Below are 20839 nucleotides of genomic sequence, written 5' to 3'. Positions count from 1 at the left end.
AGCACAATGACAGCAACTAATTTTTCATCGTAAGGTTTTCTTTTTCTCCCTCTCCGAATTTCTCTATCCTTTTCTTCCGTCTAATGTCAACGTCTTGGACTGACAAGCACGCAATCGCTCGCCTTCCCCATCGACAATTGCTCTATAGTTGTCTAACTCAATTTGACAGAGACTTCACAAGGCTCTCATCCCTTGATTGGCCACAAGGGCGAGATTAATCAAAGGAACACTCTTTGCCCGCAGTTGTTTGTTTTTCCGCTTTACAACTCTTTTTCGTCCGCTGACCCGCCGTTTGCGTTGGCAATGTTAGCCCTGGCCGAAGTTTGTCCGGACAAACAGCTCGCTTCTTTGCCTTGCGTCTGTTTGGCGTAACACCGTGAAAGGATTTTGTGGTGAAGATAGTGTCCCTAGTTTTGTTACATTTAGTCAAGTTTTGACTAAATGCTTTAACATAGAGGGGGAATCGAAACGAGGGTCGTGGTGTATGTGTGTGTGTGTGTGTGTGTGTGTGTGTGTGTGTGTGTGTGTGTGTGTGTGTGTGTGTGTGTCTGTCTGTCTGTGCGTGTGTGTGTGTAGAGCGATTCAGACCAAACTACTGGACCGATCTTTATGAAATTTGACATGAGAGTTCCTGGGAATGATATCCCCGGATGTTTTTTTCTTTTTTTCGATAAATACCTTTGAGGGGGGGGGGGGAGTGTTCAATCGGAACATTTTGAAAGCAGGGGGGGGGGGGGGGGGAGGGGAGTGGGCGTGTGGGTCGACTGTTACCTGCTGGCCGTAATAATATAATTCTTTGCCACAACACCGCCTCAATATTATTTATTTTATCATCAACTACTAATTACGTTATATTCATAATATGTACCCGTACTAATATTAATAACAAGCCCGATCAAAACAATCACCACCTCCCCGTCGATCCTTCCTTCCCCAGTCCCCCCGCCGCTTTAAAACTATATCCACTCTAAAGATGATTAGGTCGATGTATTTGTTGATGTCATGTTTTGTCAAATGTTCCAATAACTACCGTAACCTTCCTTGTTTAGGGATGATACAGATTATGTGGTGAAGAAAATGGTTACTTCCTGTTTGTTTGTTTGTTTGCTTAACGCCCAGCCGACCACGAAGGGCCATCAGGGCGGTGCTGCTTTGACATCATATAACGTGCGCCACACACAAGACAGAACTAGTCGCATCACAGGCTTCGTGTCTCACCCAGTCACATTATTCTGACACCGGACCAACCAGTCCTAGCACTAACCCCATAATGCCAGACGCCAGGCGGAGCAGCCACTAGATTGCCAATTTTAAAGTCTTAGGTATGACCCGGCCGGGGTTCGAACCCACGACCTCCCGATCACGGGGCGGACGCGGTTACTTCCTGTGAATTTGTAATTTTCTCATGAAAATGTTAATGTCAGTTCACGTGGTTTTGGTGCAGGTATGCCGCCAATGCGTCATAATCGCCAGTGCCGGTGTCACGAACTGAAACCTCTGCTGAACAATCCTTCTCATTGCGGTCAATGCGGATGCGCCAATCTTGGACTTAAAAAATGCGACCCGCTTTGACCGAACGAACCATGGGTTAGGGTTAGGGTTATAGGGTAAGGGTTAGGGTAAGGGTTAGGGTTACGGCGGTTAGGGTTAGGTTGTTCACGACCTGATTAATCTCCCCATGGTAGCGCATGCGCATCGATCGGAATGAGAAGGATTGAAGTTCAGGCAGAGGTTTCAGTTCGTGACACTGAACAAATGATCTCCCATATTTCACCACCGGAGGCGCAGCCGAGCGTTTCCAGTAGTTTTGTCAAAAAAAATTGATAAGCAAGAAAGGAGAAACGAACGCTGCCTCAGTTTAATTTTGTGCATGGGATATGTCTACAAGACTTTTAACCATGTAAACACTCTGCTACTTTGTGTTAAAAGTTCATCAGCCTGTTTCTACTCAGTATACTGATGAGTGCTAGACTGACTCGAGTGCCTGATGACGGTACATGAGTGTGCCCAGTTAGATGCTGTACTGATTCAGGGATTGCAAGGACAGTTTGAGAATTGCCGCCGTCGAGTCAGTAAATTGAACAAGCGTAGGACCGTGCATTAGATTAGACATTGTGTTTACAATCGACGGTCAAGGAAATCAACGGATTCGATACCCATAACGATGATTATTAATCTGATGGATGTTAAAGTGGTAACTTATTTATATAGAGGTGCTTTATTTAGTTTCACAGTTGCCTTGAGATGTGTCTTGTTTGCGTGATCCCAAATTCGGCGACCCACTGCAACAGAACTGAGCAAGTGCCTGTGGAGAAACCCAGGCTAAAAATAACAACTTGCGCTCTAACTTCGCGCCCCTTTGTTGAAACGTTTTCATAGGCTAATAAGTCTGTCGTCACAATGTCAAGATCCAATCAACGCTCGTTTTACATAGCAGCTAGTTTGTTTACAGTCCCAACAGAACTTGTGTTTGGGCATGCTACATGTACTTTCGTTCAATTCCAGCTTTCGATCTCATCTGCTTGATTTCTGCGGCATAAATTCACGTGAAACCGGTGAACTGCGTAAGGTTGGTACTGCTGTATTTAATTTTCAGAATCCATCATTTGTCTGGAAACGTGTGAGGTTTTGTATCGCCATTTGTTGTACGAATTGACAAAAGAACGGAGTGCTGTCCCTTTAGTCAGCCACAGCGTTTACCTCAATAAGTGTACACCCACACAAATTGTACAGTCCTAACTGATAACTTATCAAACACGATTGCAGATACTGGTAGACGTTGAATGATTTCATTGGGCTATATTTCTAAGCCTCGATTGCCCCGTCCCAGACAAAATGCCATTTGATGATCCCATCAACTCGGGTTCTACTTTCACAATAAAACAGGCTTCACAAAATCACATGCATCATGTCAACAGTTGTTTCTAGTTGCCCATACTCATAGAGTCATACAGCTCATTTTCATTAAAATATCGACGTGAATGTCAATGATAGAAGAAATTGGATGATATATGATGTCCTGGTGTGTCTTGGATTTATTTTGAATTTGATTCAAAGACTATATGTGTGCATGTTCCCAAAAAATGTTGAGAAAAGGTGAGCAAAGAAATGTTGCACAGATTTTTGTTTTCCTTGAGATCATTTCATCTTTTGTAAGGATTTTGATGAGTTCCTTCAACTGTTCTGTTTTTTACTACTGTTTTAGGGATTTTGTTTCTGACAGTTTCAACGGTGGGTGCATATATTTTGTAGCAGTTGCATGGTGTAGGTATATATATTGATATATATATATAATATAGTTGTCAATGTCAGTCTATTTTATTTTTCTTACAAATACAAATTTGGATTGTTACTAGTATTAGACTCAGTCACTCACTGAGAATTTTTATTACAGTACAGTACAGTGTTTTATATACATGTATATATATACAAACCAAATCATTTATTTTTCAATTTTTGTATTCCATTTTTTTTATTGGCTCTGCATGAATGACATTGCGTGCACATGAGTTCACAATCTGTGCGTCAATGAGACATGCAAGACATTAATTATACAGACACAAATCAATAAGGGAAGCACATTTGTTCATGCTGTTTATTGATTTTAACACAAATAGTTTGTAAATGTACCCTCAAGCCCTTTTATGGAGAAAACTTATATTTTGCAGCTAAAATTAAGTGGTCTGGTTGTTTTCTAAAATTAAAAACAAGAGAAGGGAATAAAGTTAACAACATTTGAATTTTTGACTCCCCTGTGTGATCAGGAGAGTCATAGGAATGAGCAGTGTTAAGCCGTCTGAGAAAAGAGAGATGTAAAAGGGAGGGATTGAGTCTTCTATCAGGGGTGTGGGTAGCCCTGAAAGTCCCAAAAATGGTGCACATGTAAGCCTTTGGCTATAGTGCTTCCCAAAATTTGCAAGCCAGAGAGCACATTTTTACTCGCCAAACCAACCATTTTTTTCTGCAACTTTACTAATATTTGGCAAGTAGATGAACATTTCTACTCGCCAGTTAGATGTTGGGGGGGGGTTCCACTGTAATTTAGTGAGTGTAATGGGGCATGTCGAAGGGGAGTGTGTCGTATCAAGCATTTGCTTTTCTTGTTTTTAAAAGCATCTAGAATTCTCACTCTCAGAGTTGTGTTTAAAACTGCAGTGTAAATGAAGGTCCCTTATATATGCACAAACAGGTACAGACACAAAGGCTGTTTTTACTGAGGTACTTAAACATGGTGTAGCTTTTTCTAGTACAAGTAATAGTTTTGGTATTTTACCAATTTTAATCAGGAAAGAAAAGAAGCAAATGTGTCATCCATCTGTTGAGATTTAACCTTTGTGTATTTCCCTTGTCCAAATATGGCATAACACATTATCAGCAGTGTTGTGAGGTAAATTTTAACACATTAAAACACACACACACACACACACACACACATCATAACACACGGAGAAGCATGCACACACACTGTGAAACACACATAGGCACACACACACAGAGAAATATAAGTTTTATGCCCTCATGGCAAAACCATTAGGGGCAATATGTTCACAGGTGTAACCCTGACTTTAGATGAAATTAACCCAGTTGTATGTGTGTTTAGGTGTAACCAGCCACCTGCATTTATGGCAGAATGACCGAGGTCTTTTACGTGCCACTGTGGTGACACTGGGGTGGGACATGGATACCCTCTCTGAATCTGCACATAAAGTTGACCTGTACGTGTCCGTCTCAGCCTGAATTCGAACCTGTGACCCTAGGATTACAAACACATTCACAAAAATTAATGTGCATTAATACTGCGGTCCTCTTAGCGTAAACACCTTAGATTTCATTGTACTTGATAAAAACTCTAAAGAGTTTTGTTTGTGCGCGTCTTATCATTCTGATGTGCTTGCAAGACTAGCACTTAACTCATTGTCTCCCAGGTACGGATATATCCGTACCCACTTAGTTATATGGCTCCATCTGACCAGGTACGGATATATCCGCTCAGACTGTTAGCTTCAGTCGCTTCCTGTAATGTCCATCTAACGCCTGCATTCCAGCGTGTTGATACACAGTTACTACAATTCTGAGTGACCTGCTGCAGCACAGCTGGTCTCGGCTAAAAAAAGCTTGGTCAACATAGGTTGGGTTAGTGGTAAAACAAAATGACACACATACAGTGATACACACGAAGGCACACAAACACATGTGCACACATATGCAGGTATACATAATGCAGTCTTCTTGCATGGTTTTAACACCTCAGATTACTTAACCAAAACTCAGTGTGTATTTGTGTGTGCACGTCTGGGTGCATGCGATCATTACATCCTAGCCTGATGTATATTATGCTAGACTATTTGCCCCTCGATATTTTATTTATGTTCTTACGTTTTTACATTTTGTCAAGTTATGACTAAATGTTTTAACATAGAGGGGGGAATCGAGACGAGGGTCGTGGTGTATGTGTGTGTGTGTGTGTGTGTGCGTGCGTGTAGAGCGATTCAGACCAAACTACTGGACCGATCTTTATGAAATTTGACATGAGAGTTCCTGGGTATGATATCCCCATATGTTTTTTTCATTTTTTTGATAAATGTCTTTGATGACGTCATATCCGGCTTTTCGTGAAAGTTGAGGCGGCACTGTCACGCCCTCATTTTTTAACCAAATTGGTTGAAATTTTGGTCAAGTAATGTTCGACGAAGCCCGGACTTCGGTATTGCATTTCAGCTTGGTGGCTTAAAATTTAATTAATGACTTTGGTCATTAAAAATCTGAAAATTGTAAAAAAAAATATTTTTTTTATAAAACTATCCAAATTTACGTTCATCTTATTCTCCATCATTTGCGGATTCCAAAAACATATAAATATGTTATATTTGGATTAAAAACAAGCTCTGAAAATTAAATATATAAAAATTATTATCAAAATTAAATTTTCCAAATCAATTTAAAAACACTTTCGTCTTATTCCTTGTCGGTTCCTGATTCCAAAAACATATAGATATGATATGTTTGGATTGAAAACACGCTCAGAAAGTTAAAACGAAGAGAGGTACAGAAAAGCGTGCTATCCTTCTCAGCGCAACTACTACCCCGCTCTTCTTCTCAATTTCACTGCCTTTGCCATGAGCGGTGGACTGACGATGCTACGAGTATACGGTCTTGCTGCGTTGCATTGCGTTCAGTTTCATTCTGTGAGTTCGACAGCTACTTGACTAAATGTTGTATTTTCGCCTTACGCGACTTGTATGTTGTTTATTGTAATGGCACTGTATACACCACACCTGAGTTTCTCCTCGTTGAGATAATAAAGTGTTCTATGTCTATGTCTATGCTTGGAAGACTAACTAAGCGCTCAAAACAAAACGACAAACAAGAAACACATTCAATGCTAGGAATTTAGGATTTGGCAAAGGGACACAGCTATTTCACAGCCAGGGATTTTTCAAAGTCTAACTCAAAAAGCCAGAGCTGATAAGCAGGTGAAAGTAAATCAAAAGCTACACAGGCTTACCTCTCTACCCCTTCACTCATTGATTTGTCATCAATCAATCAGCAGCAGTTGATAATCCACAACAGTTTAATTGTATCGCGGCGACTTGCTGCGTTCACCTTGAGTGTTGTTGGCAAACCAGTTTGACTGTTGAAATGAAATGCATGAGTTCTGTTTCCGCTATTTCCTTCTTTGGGGTTGCTGTTGAATTTGTGTTGACAGCTAGTTCAGTATGGTAGTACAGCGGAAAGGTTCATCAAAAGAGATTGGTGATATGGAAGGTAATGTCATGTTTTCTGTTTCTTCCTTTGAGACTTCCCCCTTTTAACATCTTGCTTTTTTCTGATTTTCTGTTCAGTCTGCCTCCGATATGAATCTGTTTGAGACCTCATTTTTTTTTTATTTTATAGATTTTTGGAGGTCACAGTAAAGAGGCTTGTTCAGTTACTGTAAATGTATTTACCTGCAGAGCTGCCAATTTAGCGTAGCATGCTACGTTTGAAGACAAATTGCTATGCTGTTACGCCAAACTTAGAATTGCAATGCTGAAACAAATAATCACATACATGCAACAGTTTGCTCTTTCTTACGAGCTCTGGTACTCATTTCTGTTTCTCACTCCTTGTAGCTGTCAGAATTTGTATCATAAAACATTATTATCCACACTGTAAAGTGGCACTGCAGACACTCTCTATTGGCTATAGCTGTTATGTTTCTTTTTGTTCTAAATAAACTTGTAAAAATTTTTATATAATTATATTCTTGCGCGAAATGTGGATGTGCGAATACATTTTAGACAACGCTACACTAAAACACCATAAATGCTATGCTGAAAATGTTAAAAAAAATGTCAATTGCCACCCTTGAGGTATACAACAATGCAAGCTATGATACACCAATTGTTGAAGAAATTGCAGGAACAAGATGGATTGATAGTGACCATTTCTCAGAAAGTCCTCGAGAAGGAACTGCACTAGATCTTCACCAGATTGATAGAGTCCCGAGTAGTCCCCGAGGAGCGTGTGTCCTTGTTAATCGTCCTAGAACACAGGACATTGGTTATAGTCCCAGAACGCAGAGAGTCAGTGAGAGTCCTAGAACACAGGACATTGGTTATAGTCCCAGAACGCAGAGAGTCAGTGAGAGTCCTAGAACACAGGACATTGGTTATAGTCCCAGAACGCAGAGAGTCGGTGAGAGTCCTAGAACGCAGAGAGTCGGTGAGAGTCCCAGAGAAGGAAACAATGCTGACGCACACGGACAGAGTCGTGAAATTGCCACAAAAGATAGTGCTCCCTGCAGTCTTGAAAACGGCGAAGCTGCAGAAACTCCACGTGCAAGAAAAAGACCAGTTCCCACCCCCAGGAAAAGAAAGCCCAATCAATGGCGTCCAAAAGATGTCACTGAACGTCCCAGAGATGTTACTGAAAGTCCAAGAAATGTCACTGAACGTCCCAGAGATGTCACTGAAAGTCCAAGAGATGTCACTGAAAGTCCAAGAGATGACACTGAACTTCTCAGAGACGTCACTGAACATCTCAGAGATGTCACTGAACGTCCCAGAGATGTCACTGAACGTCCCAGAGATGTCACTGAACGTCTCAGAGATGTCACTGAACGTCCCAGAGATATCACTGAACGTCCCAGAGATGTCACTGAACGTCCCAGCAATGTAACTGAACGTCCAAGAGATCACACTGAAAGTCCCATATATGTCACTGAACGTCCAAGAGATGTCACCGAACGTCCCAGAGATGTCACTGAAAGTCCCAGAGATGTCACTGAACTTCTCAGAAATGTCACTGAACTTCTTAGAGATGTCACTGAACGTCCAAGAGATGTCACTGAACTTCTTAGAGATGTCACTGAACGTCCAAGAGATGTCACTGAACTTCTTAGAGATGTCACTGAACGTCCCAGGGATGTCACTGAACGTCCAAGAAATGTCATTGAACGTCCCAGAGATGTCACTGAACATCCCAGAGATGTCACTGAAAGTCCAAAAAATGTCACTGAACGTCCCAAAGATGTTACTGAACGTCCCAGAGATGTCACTGAAAGTCCAAGAAATGTCACTGAACGTCCCAGAGATGTCACTGAACATCCCAGAGATGTCGCTAAAAGTCCAAGAAATGTCACTGAACGTCCCAGAGATGTCACTGAACGTCCCAGAGATGTCACTGAACGTCTCAGAGATGTCACTGAACGTCTCAGAGATGTCACTGAACGTCTCAGAGATGTCACTGAACGTCCAAGAAATGTCACTGAACGTCCCAGAGATGTCCTTGAACGTCCCAGAGATGTCGCGGAACGTCCCAGAGATGTCACTGAACGTCCCAGAGATGTCGCTGAACGTCCCAGAGATGTCACTGAACGTCCCAGAGATGTCACTGAACGTCCAAGAGATGTCACTGAACGTCCCAGAGATGTCACTGAACGTCCAAGAGATGACACTGAACTTCTCAGAGACGTCACTGAACGTCTCAGAGATGTCACTGAACGTCTCAGAGATGTCACTGAACGTCCCAGAGATATCACTGAACGTCTCAGAGATGTCACTGAACGTCTCAGAGATGTCACTGAACGTCCCAGAGATGTCACTGAACGTCCCAGAGATGTCACTAAACGTCCCAGCAATGTAACTGAACGTCCAAGAGATCACACTGAAAGTCCCATATATGTCACTGAACGTCCAAGAGATGTCACCGAACGTCCCAGAGATGTCACTGAAAGTCCCAGAGATGTCACTGAACTTCCCAGAGATGTCACTGAACTTCTTAGAGATGTCACTGAACGTCCAAGAGATGTCACTGAACTTCTTAGAGATGTCACTGAACGTCCAAGAGATGTCACTGAACTTCTTAGAGATGTCACTGAACGTCCCAGGGATGTCACTGAACGTCCAAGAAATGTCATTGAACGTCCCAGAGATGTCACTGAACCTCCCAGAGATGTCACTGAAAGTCCAAAAAATGTCACTGAACGTCCCAAAGATGTTACTGAACGTCCCAGAGATGTCACTGAAAGTCCAAGAAATGTCACTGAACGTCCCAGAGATGTCACTGAACATCCCAGAGATGTCGCTGAAAGTCCAAGAAATGTCACTGAACGTCCCAGAGATGTCACTGAACGTCCCAGAGATGTCACTGAACGTCTCAGAGATGTCACTGAACGTCCCAGAGATGTCACTGAACGTCCCAGAGATGTCACTGAACGTCTCAGAGATGTCACTGAACGTCCCAGAGATGTCCTTGAACGTCCCAGAGATGTCACTGAACGTCCAAGAGATGTCACTGAACGTCCCAGAGATGTCACTGAACGTCCCAGAGATGTCACTGAACGTCCCAGAGATGTCACTGAACGTCTCAGAGATGTCACTGAACGTCCCAGAGAAGAAAAGACTCTTAACACCCACGAAGAGAGAAAAGTACCTGGGAGTCCAAGAGATGACAGGACTTCTGATAACGCCACGGTTGGAACAGTCCACGGAAGCTCAAGTGAGAAAAAGAAAATTGAAAGTCCGAGAGTAAGCCAAGTGTCTGGAAGGCATAGAGAAGAAGTTGATCTTGAAAGTCCAAGAGTGTCTGAGATGTTTGCAAGTCCGCGAGAAGCAATCTTCCCTGAAAGCCCCAGGGATGTGAGAGTCCCTTATAGTCCCAGATGTGGAGGCGAACAAATCCCAGAAAGTCCTAAAAGAAGAGTTGATGATAGTCCCCGTCAGTCGTGATGACATCGGGCTGAGAGATGTGATGGGTTTGGTGTGCGGTGACGTGGGAAGAAGCCGATCGCGGAGCAGGCGACAGAAAGTTGCGAGGAGCCAGTCTGCTCGTGGTGAATGTGGTGATGCTGGCAAGGAAATTTCTAGCCTGTGTCTTATTTTCTTTTGTATCGTTTTTTTCCCACTCGTGGATGATTAATCTATTTATTTTTTAAAAAAATCTAAAATAAATCGGACGAAAAGTACAGAAAAGAGGCACAGCTATGTCCATTTTCGAGGTATTTTCATATAGTTAGATGACTTTTTCCAGAAGTGAATGGAGTAAGCTCTTGCTGAATAATTGTACATTTAGATATGGTTCTTTATTAAACAAGAAAACATGGACATCTTGACATAAATTGTTCTAGTGTCATTCGATGCAGGACAACATTAACAGTGCGAAAACCAGAAACACAAGCGCACTTGACATTCTTTCCCCGGTCCATGTTCAACCTGTTTGGTTCCCCTCCCCCCTTCCCTCTTCCCTCCCTCGCCCCCTCTAGACCCCCCCCCCCTCCCCCCGCGCTCCCCTCAATGTATATGTACTTTATTTTCATAGTGTGCTGTATACTACTCCGCCGTCTGAAAAGAAGGAATGCTAAATACTTTCCGTGTTTTTTTATGATCTGTTTTAAGGAATGCTAAAATACTTTCCGTGTCTTTTGTGATCTGTTTAAATGCTACACCGGCTGCCGACATCGGCAAATAGAGGAGTGACGCATTGAAGTTCATTGTAATGCTTTCCAACAACCTGCTGAAATTAACGTTTGTGTTTGTGTGGAGGGGTAGTCGACACATGCAGTTCGTCAGTGACGTAAATTGTTCGGGAAAATGTGTTTTACGGGGACTCAAGTGCCAATGGTTTTAACCGTCGCTCACTATCTTCTTTTCAGCGGCTCATTTTGTTGTTGTTGTTGTCGTTGTTGTTGTTGTTGTTGTTGTTGTTGTTGTTGTTGTTGTTGTTGTTGTTGTTGTTGTTTTATGGTGTGTTTTTTAGCGGCTGGAGTTATACGCAATAACACTGAACATAAAATATTATTGTTTTTGTGGGTTTTGTTTTTTTTAAACCTTTTTATATTTCCTTTTTTCGTGTTACGTATTCCTTTTGAGAGCTTCTGGAATCTGAGACTTTGAATCTTCACTCTGTCGGTGTGATAGATGTTCAGTGTCACCGATGCAATAGAATTAAAGATCCTGTATTCACTGTTTATAACAGAATTGCCCATATTTCGAGCCCCGTCGCTGTTTGTGGAAAGATGGGGGGGGGGGGGGGGGGGAGGGAACGGTCATGTTTTTGAGCACCGTCGCTGCTGTTCGGGGTAAGGTGGATGGAGAGGAGGGGAGATGGAAGATAGAAAGGGGGGGAGAGAGAGACAGGGAAGTGCCGTCTCAGCTGCAGTTAACGGTCAATATAGACATAGGGGAAGGGCTCCTAATATGGACCGGCTCCTAATATGGACAACCTCCTGTTCTGACAAACTAACGGCACTAGAGCGCTAAAAACAATTTCATTCGCTGTATTCACCCTCACTGGATAACTTGCACATGTCAAAACAGTTGCAAAAACACAAACCTCAAAACCGTTAGGCTTTTTCTCTTTTTTTCACTTTTGGCACCGTTTACTCTAAATTTGTCGCCTAAAAGGAACTCGTTTCTCTCCACAGCCAAAGCTTTTATCACACAAAAGTTGCTATATATGAGAGCCAAGACCGTATTTGTTACATTTTAGCAGTTTTGACCCCGAGTTTCTACTGCAAACAAAAAATAATAGCACAATCTCAAAGTATGTGTGAGTCCCCTAATATGGACCACCTTCAACAAATCGAAGAATTTAAAAGCAAAAGGCAATTTTCATTAATTCATTAAGAAGCTTGCTGAAAATAACCTATAACTAGCCCTCGAGATTTCAAAAAAATATAACAAATAGTTTTCTTTTCGTGGAAGTTGATAATTTCACTTATTTTCACTCTGTTTTTGATAAGCTTCTTTAGTTTCCTGGTGTGCTCCAAATAATGCTCTCATCAACCCGAAACAGGTAAATCTAAAGCATCTTTTAATTAGTCTGACTTGCACACTAAGTTGTATCATGTTATTTTGAAGTATAGGGGGATTTTTACAGTGATTCGCGAAGGCCGCTTTACTGGTCCATATTAGGAGCCTGGGCGCCTAATATGGACCATTTGTGATTTTTTTTCTGTATTTAAGTTTTGCTGAATGTCTATCAAAGCTATTTTACTCTAATTAGGCCCAACGGTTAACCAAATAGAGAAGGACTACCAAACACAAAATGAAACTTCTTCACAAGAAAACAAACCAGTTATCAGCATGAAACAAAAAGTGGTCCATATTAGGAGCCCTTCCCCTACTATCTGTGAACAGCGACTGTAATTGTGACACTGACAGGGAATCTGCTTGGCTTGGGTTACTGACAGGAAAGCCTATCGACCAGGCCATACTTATACAGGCTTTGGAAGATTGAGTTGGCAATACCGTGTGATATTGCGGCCATTGTCTTTGTGACTATAACCGCGTGTGTCTGTCTACTCATGCGGATTGTAAACGTTCGTTGTAACCAGAGACCGGGGTAGAGTCATTACGCGTAGAGCATGCATAAATGACTCAGTGCATGTTTTGCATTTCTGGTACTTGAAAACCGTTGTTTAATGTACTGGTCGTGTGTTGTGAATAATCTTCTCTTCAGTTGGAGTATCGTGTGATTGTGGTTATCTGTGGAAGAATTTGTGTTATCCTTATAATGGGAGAGCGTGGTCGCATTGCCACAAGACCGGCGGAAAGAGGATTGAATGACAAAGGTAGGTTCATGCATAGTGCAACTAGCAATCCGCACTTAACTTTCAACCGGGTGGCATATGTTGTGTCTGGCGGACTTTAGCCTTGAAGAAGCTTTCGTGCAAAAAATACCTTTTGTTCTCAGTGTTTCTTTGTAATGTTTTTTGTTCTCGTTGAAGCTCAGGCTTTTCAAAAGGGCATAAGTTCAACGATATGGTTATCAATTCTCTGTTTTGTCGTGACTGTTTTTACTCCAAAGGTTTGGGTTGTCATTAGTGTGGAAATGGCACTATGCTTGTCACAGTAATGGGGGCAAGAACTAATTTACACCACAAACCCATAAGACTGAATCTGTATTGTTCCTGATGTGTGGAAAAAGTCAACCATCTGTCCCGTTCCTAAAAACAGTAGACCCAAACAGCTCAATGACTATCGTCCAGTTGCCCTCACTTCGGTAGTAATGAAATGTTTTGAACGCATCCTTCTGCCTCGTCTTCTCAACTGCACACAACCTTTCATGGACCCTTTTCAGTTTGCCTACAAGAAAAACAGAGGTACAGATGACGCCACACTCACACTTCTGCAACAAGCATATAGTCACTTAGAAAAACCTGGTTCCTTCGTCCGTATTCTATTTATAGACTTTTCATCTGCTTTCAACACAATACAACCTCACCTGCTTGTTCAAAAACTGCTTTCTTACAACGTCACTCCCAGACTCGTCCTTTGGATCACACAGTTTCTAGTGAACAGAACCCAGTCCGTCCGTTTCCATAGCGCACTTTCATCCATAGTTAGTACTTCTACTGGAGCCCCTCAGGGCACAGTATTGTCTCCAGTTCTGTTCACATTATACACTAACGATTGTCAAGGCACTGTTACGACCCCTCTTGTGAAATATTCTGACGATTCTGCCCTTGAAGACCTGTCTGACTCTGATTCTGTTTATTTTTCTGAAGTTCAAAATTTCAGCTCCTGGTGTAAAGATAACTATTTAGCCCTAAATGTAACAAAAACAAAAGAGCTAGTTATTGACTTTCGCAAAAACCCAGCTACAGTTTCAGATTTGTACATAGATGGTGTGAAAGTTGAGCGAGTGACTGAATACAAATATCTCGGAACAGTCATTGACAACAAACTAAATTTCTCCTCAAACACTAAAGCTATCCACAAGAAGTGTCAGTCAAGAATCTACTGCTTACAAAAGCTCAGAAGTCTGAACATCAACAGCCGCATCCTCCAAACATTCTATACTTCATTCATTGAATCCATTCTCACTTTCTCTTTCATCTGCTGGTATGGAGGTCTGTGTGTGAAGAGTAAGAATGTGCTTGGGCGGGTGGTGAACACATGTGGTAAGATTGTGGGGGTGAGACAGGAAGGATTGACTGTGCTGTATGAACGACGTGTGGTGCGAAAGGCCCGTTGCATCATCCAGGATAGTAGTCATGTGCTCGCTCACCACTTTGAGGTCCTGCCCTCAGGACGTCGCCTCCGCACTCCCAGATTCCGCACGCTCAGAACTAAGAACAGTTTTATTCCAAAGTCAATTGGCTTTTTAAATACCTAAGTTAATTAAAACTAGTATGTGTACCGGTGAACATATGCACTGATTTCTGTGATGAATGAGTGTGATAACCCTCGAATGACTAGTCCTGCGATAAATATTGTTCAATGACATATCTAGTCCTGTGATAATGATAGTTTTTAGCGTTAAACTTTTAACCTATTTGGAATCATGTTACTATTCCTGTTAGTGTACATATGCGTGCGTGAGTGTAGTATGCTTCGTATGGTATTTTTATTTGTTGTCTTATTATTTGTTTTGTCTTTTAATGTGCACCACACTGAAATTTCTCTGTATGAGATAATAAAGTATTCGTATTCGTATTCGTATTCGTATATGGTTATCAATTCTCTGTTTTGTCGTGACTGTTTTTACTCCAAAGGTTTGGGTTGTCATTAGTGTGGAAATGGCACGATGCTTGTAATGGGGGCAAGAACTAATCACCACAAACCCATAAGACTGAATCTGTAGTGGGACCAGGTGCAATAACAGTACCCATAAATCAATGACTTTTTCATTCATTTGCTGGACCTCTTGTGCACTGACCTGATAATTGGGACATCAATAAATTGACTGGTCTAGACAGGTCAAGCCGATATATCACGGCCATGTACCCATGTTGGTCCATGTTATCACAGTTTCAAAGTAATTGCTGGAAGTGGTTGGATTTGAGATATAGGTGGTAAGCCTGTTGTTGCACCTGTAGTGCTTATAACTACCAGTATGTAACAGTGGCACCTGCGATGTGAGGACACCTTTCAGGAAAGGACACCTTCTGTTGCCCCTGTTGTTGCCCCTTCTGTTTATTATACAGTGGTATCTGCGGTGTGAGGCCCCTCCGTTGAAAGGACACCCTCTCATGTCCGGTGTCTCTTCTCTCTACTAAAATACACCTGTCATGAAAGGCCACCTGCAATGTAGGGACACTTCTGGCTGGTCCCAAGGGCGTCCTTTCATTGCAGGTACCAGTGTATGTACTGTATCTTTGCTCAAATCTACCTGTAAGGACTGGCCCCTTGGTTGTCACATTTATGGCTGGTCCAAAGGGTGGTCTTTCATCAGTTACAGGTACCAGTGTACGTTTTAACTTAGGACTGATACACACCTGCAGAAGGTTTTGAGTTTGGACTCTGATGAATACGAATGAATGGACCTGTTGGGTTTGAAATGATCTCTTCATTTCATGAGGGATTTTTCATATTTTATTATCTCCTTCTGGCTAATCCATACCTTACTCAGTCTGCTTCTTGAATGATCATGGAGAGTTTCAGAGCAACCTGCAGTCTAATGACATCAGCTGAACTCTGAAATAAATGGTGTGTGTGTGTGTGTGTGTGTGTGTGTGTGTGTGTGTGTGTGTGTGTGTGTGTGTGTGTGTGCTTAGGCGTACAGTGTATGTGTTGGGACTGAGAGTCTTGGTGTTTATTGTTTTTTACAAACGGAATTGCATTGTGTTTGTATTTCCATGCTAATATTCTGTGTTATTCATTTGGGGACAGTCTGATTCCGATGTTCACATCATCATCACGTTTCTATTTGTTTCGTTTTTACATTTAGTCAAGTTTTGACTAAATGTATTAACGTAGAGGGGGGAATCGAGACGAGGGTCATATGGTGTATGTGTGTCTGTGTGTGTGTGTGTGTGTAGAGCGATTCAGAGAAAACTACTGGACCGATCTTTATGAAATTTGACATGAGAGTTCCTGGGTATGAAATCCCCAGACGTGTTTTTCATTTTTTCGATAAATGTCTTTGATGACGTCATATCCGGCTTTTCGTGAAAGTTGAGGCGGCACTGTCACGCTCTCATTTTTCAACCAAATTGGTTGAAATTTTGGTCAAGTAATCTTCGACGAAGCCCGGACTTCGGTATTGCATTTCAGCTTGGTGGCTTAAAAATTAATTAATGACTTTGGTCATTAAAAATCTAAAAATTGTAAAAAAAAATAAAAAATTATGAAACGATCCAAATTTACGTTCATCTTATTCTCCATCATTTTCTGATTCCAAAAACATATACATATGTTATATTTGGATTAAAAACAAGCTCTGAAAATTAAAAATATAAAAATTATTATCAACATTTTTTTTTCGAAATCAATTTAAAAACACTTTCATCTTTTTCCTTGTCGGTTCCTGATTCCAAAAACATATAGATATGATATGTTTGGATTCAAAACACGCTCAGAAAGTTAAAACGAAGAGAGGTACAGAAAAGCATGCTTTCCTTCTCAACGCAACTACTACCCCGCTCTTCTTGTCAATTTCACTGCCTTCGCCATGAGCGGTGGACTGACGATGCTACGGTCTTGCTGAAACATTGCATTGCGTTCAGTTTCATTCTGTGAGTTCGACAGCTACTTGACTAAATGTTGTATTTTCGCCTTACGCGACTTGTTGGCTTTACTTTGGGCGCTTTGAACAGTCATTCACGTCCACAAAGGTGTTTTTATATTTAGTCAAGTTTTGACTAAATATTTTAACGTAGAGGGCGGGAATCGAGACGAGGGTCGTGGTGTATGTGTGTGTGTCTGTCTGTCTGTCTGTCTGTCTGTGTGTGTGTGTAGAGCGATTCAGACTAAACTACTGGACCGATCTTTATGAAATTTGACATGAGAGTTCCTGGGTATGAAATCCCCGAACGTTTTTTTCATTTTTTTGATAAATGTCTTTGATGACGTCATATCCGGCTTTTCGTGAAAGTTGAGGCGGCACTGTCACGCCCTCATTTTTCAACCAAATTGGTTGAAATTTTGGTCAAGTAATCTTCGACGAAGCCCGGACTTCGGTATTGCATTTCAGCTTGGTGGCTTAAAAATTAATTAATGACTTTGGTCATTAAAAATCTGAAAATTGTAAACAAAACAAAAAAATTTATAAAACGATCCAAATTTACGTTTATCTTATTCTCCATCATTTGCTGATTCCAAAAACATATAAATATGTTATATTCGGATTAAAAACAAGCTCTGAAAAATAAATATATAAAAATTATTATCAAAATTAAATTGTCCAAATCAATTTAAAAACACTTTCATCTTATTCCTTGTCGGTTCCTGATTCCAAAAACATATAGATATGATATGTTTGGATTAAAAACACGCTCAGAAAGTTAAAACAAAGAGAGGTACAGAAAAGCGTGCTATCCTTCTTAGCGCAACTATTACCCCGCTCTTCTTGTCAATTTCACTGCCTTTGCCATGAGCGGTGGACTGACGATGCTACGAGTATACGGTCTTGCTGAAAAATGGCATTGCGTTCAGTTTCATTCTGTGAGTTCGACAGCTACTTGACTAAATGTTGTATTTTCGCCTTACGCGACTTGTTGGCTTTACTTTGGGCGCTTTGAACAGTCATTCACGTCCACAAAGGTGTTTTTTTAATGTATGGCATACCTGTTTACTGAGAGGGATGCTGCTAAGGTATATTTTCTTCCTCAAATTTGCTGAAATAGCCATGCATAGACATCCAAAGTACCCCCCGCGGGTTAGGGGGAAGAATTTACCAGATGATCTCCAGCATGTCGTAAGAGGCGACTAACGGATTCTGTTTCTCCTTTTACCCTTGTTAAGTGTTTCTTGTATAGAATATAGTCAATGTTTGCAAAAAGATTTTAGTCAAGCAGTATGTAATAAATGTAAGTCCTTATTGTACTGGAAACTTGCATTCTCCCAGTAAGGTCATATATTGTACTACGTTGCAAGCCCCTGGAGCAATTTTTTGATTAGTGCTTTTGTGAACAAGAAACAATTAACAAGTGGCTCTATCCCATCTCCCCCATTTCCCCGTCGCGATATAACCTTGAACGGTTGAAAACGACGTTAAACACCAAATAAAGAAAGAAAGAAAGACATCCAAAGTTTTTGTAACTTTTAGGTACAAGGGTTAGGGTTCCTTTTTTCGACCATGAAAAAAAGTTATTTAAAAGAGGTGTTGGCCGGTGCAATCTGCCAAAGTTTAAGTGACTCCTGCTTGTTGACATTTTTTGTACAGTATTCACACATGACCCTGGATAGAAAGGGTCTTAATGCAGAATATGTGAACAAGTAGTCATACAATATACAACCCATTTTTGTTCAACCATGCATTTTTTTCTTTTGTTGACAGAGCCAGAGAGGAATGTAGGGTGGCACAGAAGCGGGGGGCAGTGGCAGTACTGCCATAAGCGGGCCATGGCAGACGCTCGCCAACATCCAGCCAATCAGGGAGCACTTCGTCGCAGTGACCTTGACCCTCAGTCTGAACCTACAGCAGACGTCGCCGTCAACGGCCTTGCGTCGACCAATGGGGAAGGGGATGCTCACGAACAGGAACAGGACCACATTTCTCAAAAGCTGAATGAAAATCAGGTAGGTAGCTGCAGAGGCATTTATATCCCTCCTCTAGGTGTATCCCTTATCCTTTCCACACACATAGGGTCATAGCAATCAATTTAGTACAGTCCCAAGATGGACCAAATGGTCTTAGAAGGACGTACAAATCAACTAGTCAGTCAATCCTTTTCAAGACAGAGTGTTCACCAGCAAATTGTTTACAGAATGTTGTGAGTTTTCGGCTCATTGTGAAGTACATTGAGTAATAATAATACATATTAGTAATATTGATATGCCCCGAGAACCTGCCTTACATTCTGGAAACACAAATAAGCTCAGGACAAAAATCAGAGTAGTACAACCTGCCCGTTTTTGTGTGAAGCTTTATATTTGTGTGTGCATGTGACGTGATCACTTTTACTTAACCAAGAGAAAGGTACTTTTAGGACCCCTGATTTTAAGACTGCCTCCTCCTTTTAAATACCTAAATTTCGTGGATTGTTTTAGGTCTCAAAAGACCGGTTCCACTGTTGTGTTAAACTTAAAGCAGTGACAATATGTCTGCATACTGGAGTCATTTTTAAGTCTCTTGTTAATTACCACCGTACTCTGAACCCTCTCGTATGTGCAGGACTCCATGCTTCTGCCGATCAAAGAGGATTTGTCAGAATGGATCACTCGCATCATTGGTGTGGAGATCTCGCCAGACTCTTTCATCAAGGTGCTGGACTCTGGCGTCGCCCTCTGCACCATTGCTAAGCTCATCGAGACGCACGCAAAAGAGTACGCAAAGCAAGGGAAGCTCACGGAGGTATGGTGCTTTTTCTTTTACAGTGGAACCCCCCTTTTAAGACCCCCTAATTTAAGACTTCCTTTCTTTTAAGACCTTGTTTTCTTAGACTTTCTGTTCATAGCCTCTGTAAATTGACCCCCATTTTAAGATTCCCTCCATTTTAAGACCTGATTTTTTCAGATTTTTGGAGTTCTTTAAAGAGAGGTTCCACTTTACCTATGATGAAGCTCACAGAGGTATTATTCTTTTACAGACCGGCATGGTTGGCCTAGTGGTAAGGCGTCCGCCCCGTGATCGGGAGGTCGTGGGTTCGAACCCCGGCCGGGTCATACCTATAAGACTTTAAAATTGGTAATCTAGTGGCTGCTCCGCCTGGCGTCTGGCATTATGGGGTTAGTGCTAGGACTGGTTGGTCCGGTGTCAGAATAATGTGACTGGGTAAGACATGAAGCCTGTGCTGCGACTTCTGTCTTGTGTGTGGCGCACAGTTATATGTCAAAGCAGCACCGCCCTGATATGGCTCTTCGTGGTCGGCTGGGCGTTAAGCAAACAAACAAACAAACAAATTCTTTTACAGTGGTACCTATGATGAAGCTGTCAGAGGTATTGTGCTTTTACAGTGGTACCTATGATGAAGCTCACAGAGTGCTTTTACAGTGGTACCTGTGATGAAGCTCACAGAGGTATTCTTTTACAGCGGTACCTATGATGAAGCTCACAGAGGTATTCTTTTACAGTGGTACCTATGATGAAGCTCACAGAGTGCTTTTACAGTGGTACCTGTGATGAAGCACACAGAGGTATTATTCTTTTACAGTGATACCGATGATGAAGCTCACAGAGGTATTATTCTTTTACAGTGGTACCTATGATGAAGCTGTCAGAGGTATTATTCTTTTACGGTGGTACCTATGATGAAGCTGTCAGAGGTCTTGTGCTTTTACTGTGGTACCTGTGATGAAGCTGTCAGAGGTATTGTGCTTTTACTGTGGTACCTGCTGTGATGAAGCGCTCAGAGGTATTATTCTTTTACAGTGGTACCTATGGTGAAGCTCACATAGGTATTATTCTTTTACAGTGGTACCTATGATGAAGCTCACAGAGGTATTATTCTTTTACAGTGGTACCTATGATG

The 20839-nt window shown here is 41.6% G+C and overlaps 1 protein-coding gene and 1 long non-coding RNA gene across 3 annotated transcripts in view; both read left to right on the top strand.

The window, feature by feature from the left end:
* LOC138962846 (uncharacterized) overlaps positions 1 to 20839 on the top strand; it is a 188730-nt gene that overhangs the window by 155871 nt on the left and 12020 nt on the right. The window lies entirely within an intron of this gene.
* LOC138962841 (growth arrest-specific protein 2-like) overlaps positions 2458 to 20839 on the top strand; it is a 29648-nt gene continuing 11266 nt past the window's right edge. Inside the window, exons 1-3 of one of the 2 annotated variants that reach the window (XM_070334805.1) lie at positions 2458 to 2569; positions 18706 to 18947; positions 19543 to 19722. In XM_070334805.1, the coding sequence (XP_070190906.1) occupies positions 18771 to 18947; positions 19543 to 19722 (357 nt within the window). In that variant the 5' untranslated portion in view covers positions 2458 to 2569; positions 18706 to 18770. Of the gene's footprint in view, positions 2570 to 12904; positions 13055 to 18705; positions 18948 to 19542; positions 19723 to 20839 lie in introns of those variants that run through there. The other variant, XM_070334804.1, reaches the window with a different exon arrangement.

This window comes from Littorina saxatilis, linkage group LG3 (genome assembly GCF_037325665.1).
Source record: "Littorina saxatilis isolate snail1 linkage group LG3, US_GU_Lsax_2.0, whole genome shotgun sequence".
Taxonomy (NCBI): domain Eukaryota; kingdom Metazoa; phylum Mollusca; class Gastropoda; order Littorinimorpha; family Littorinidae; genus Littorina; species Littorina saxatilis.
This window is presented reverse-complemented; position numbering and strand designations above follow the sequence as displayed.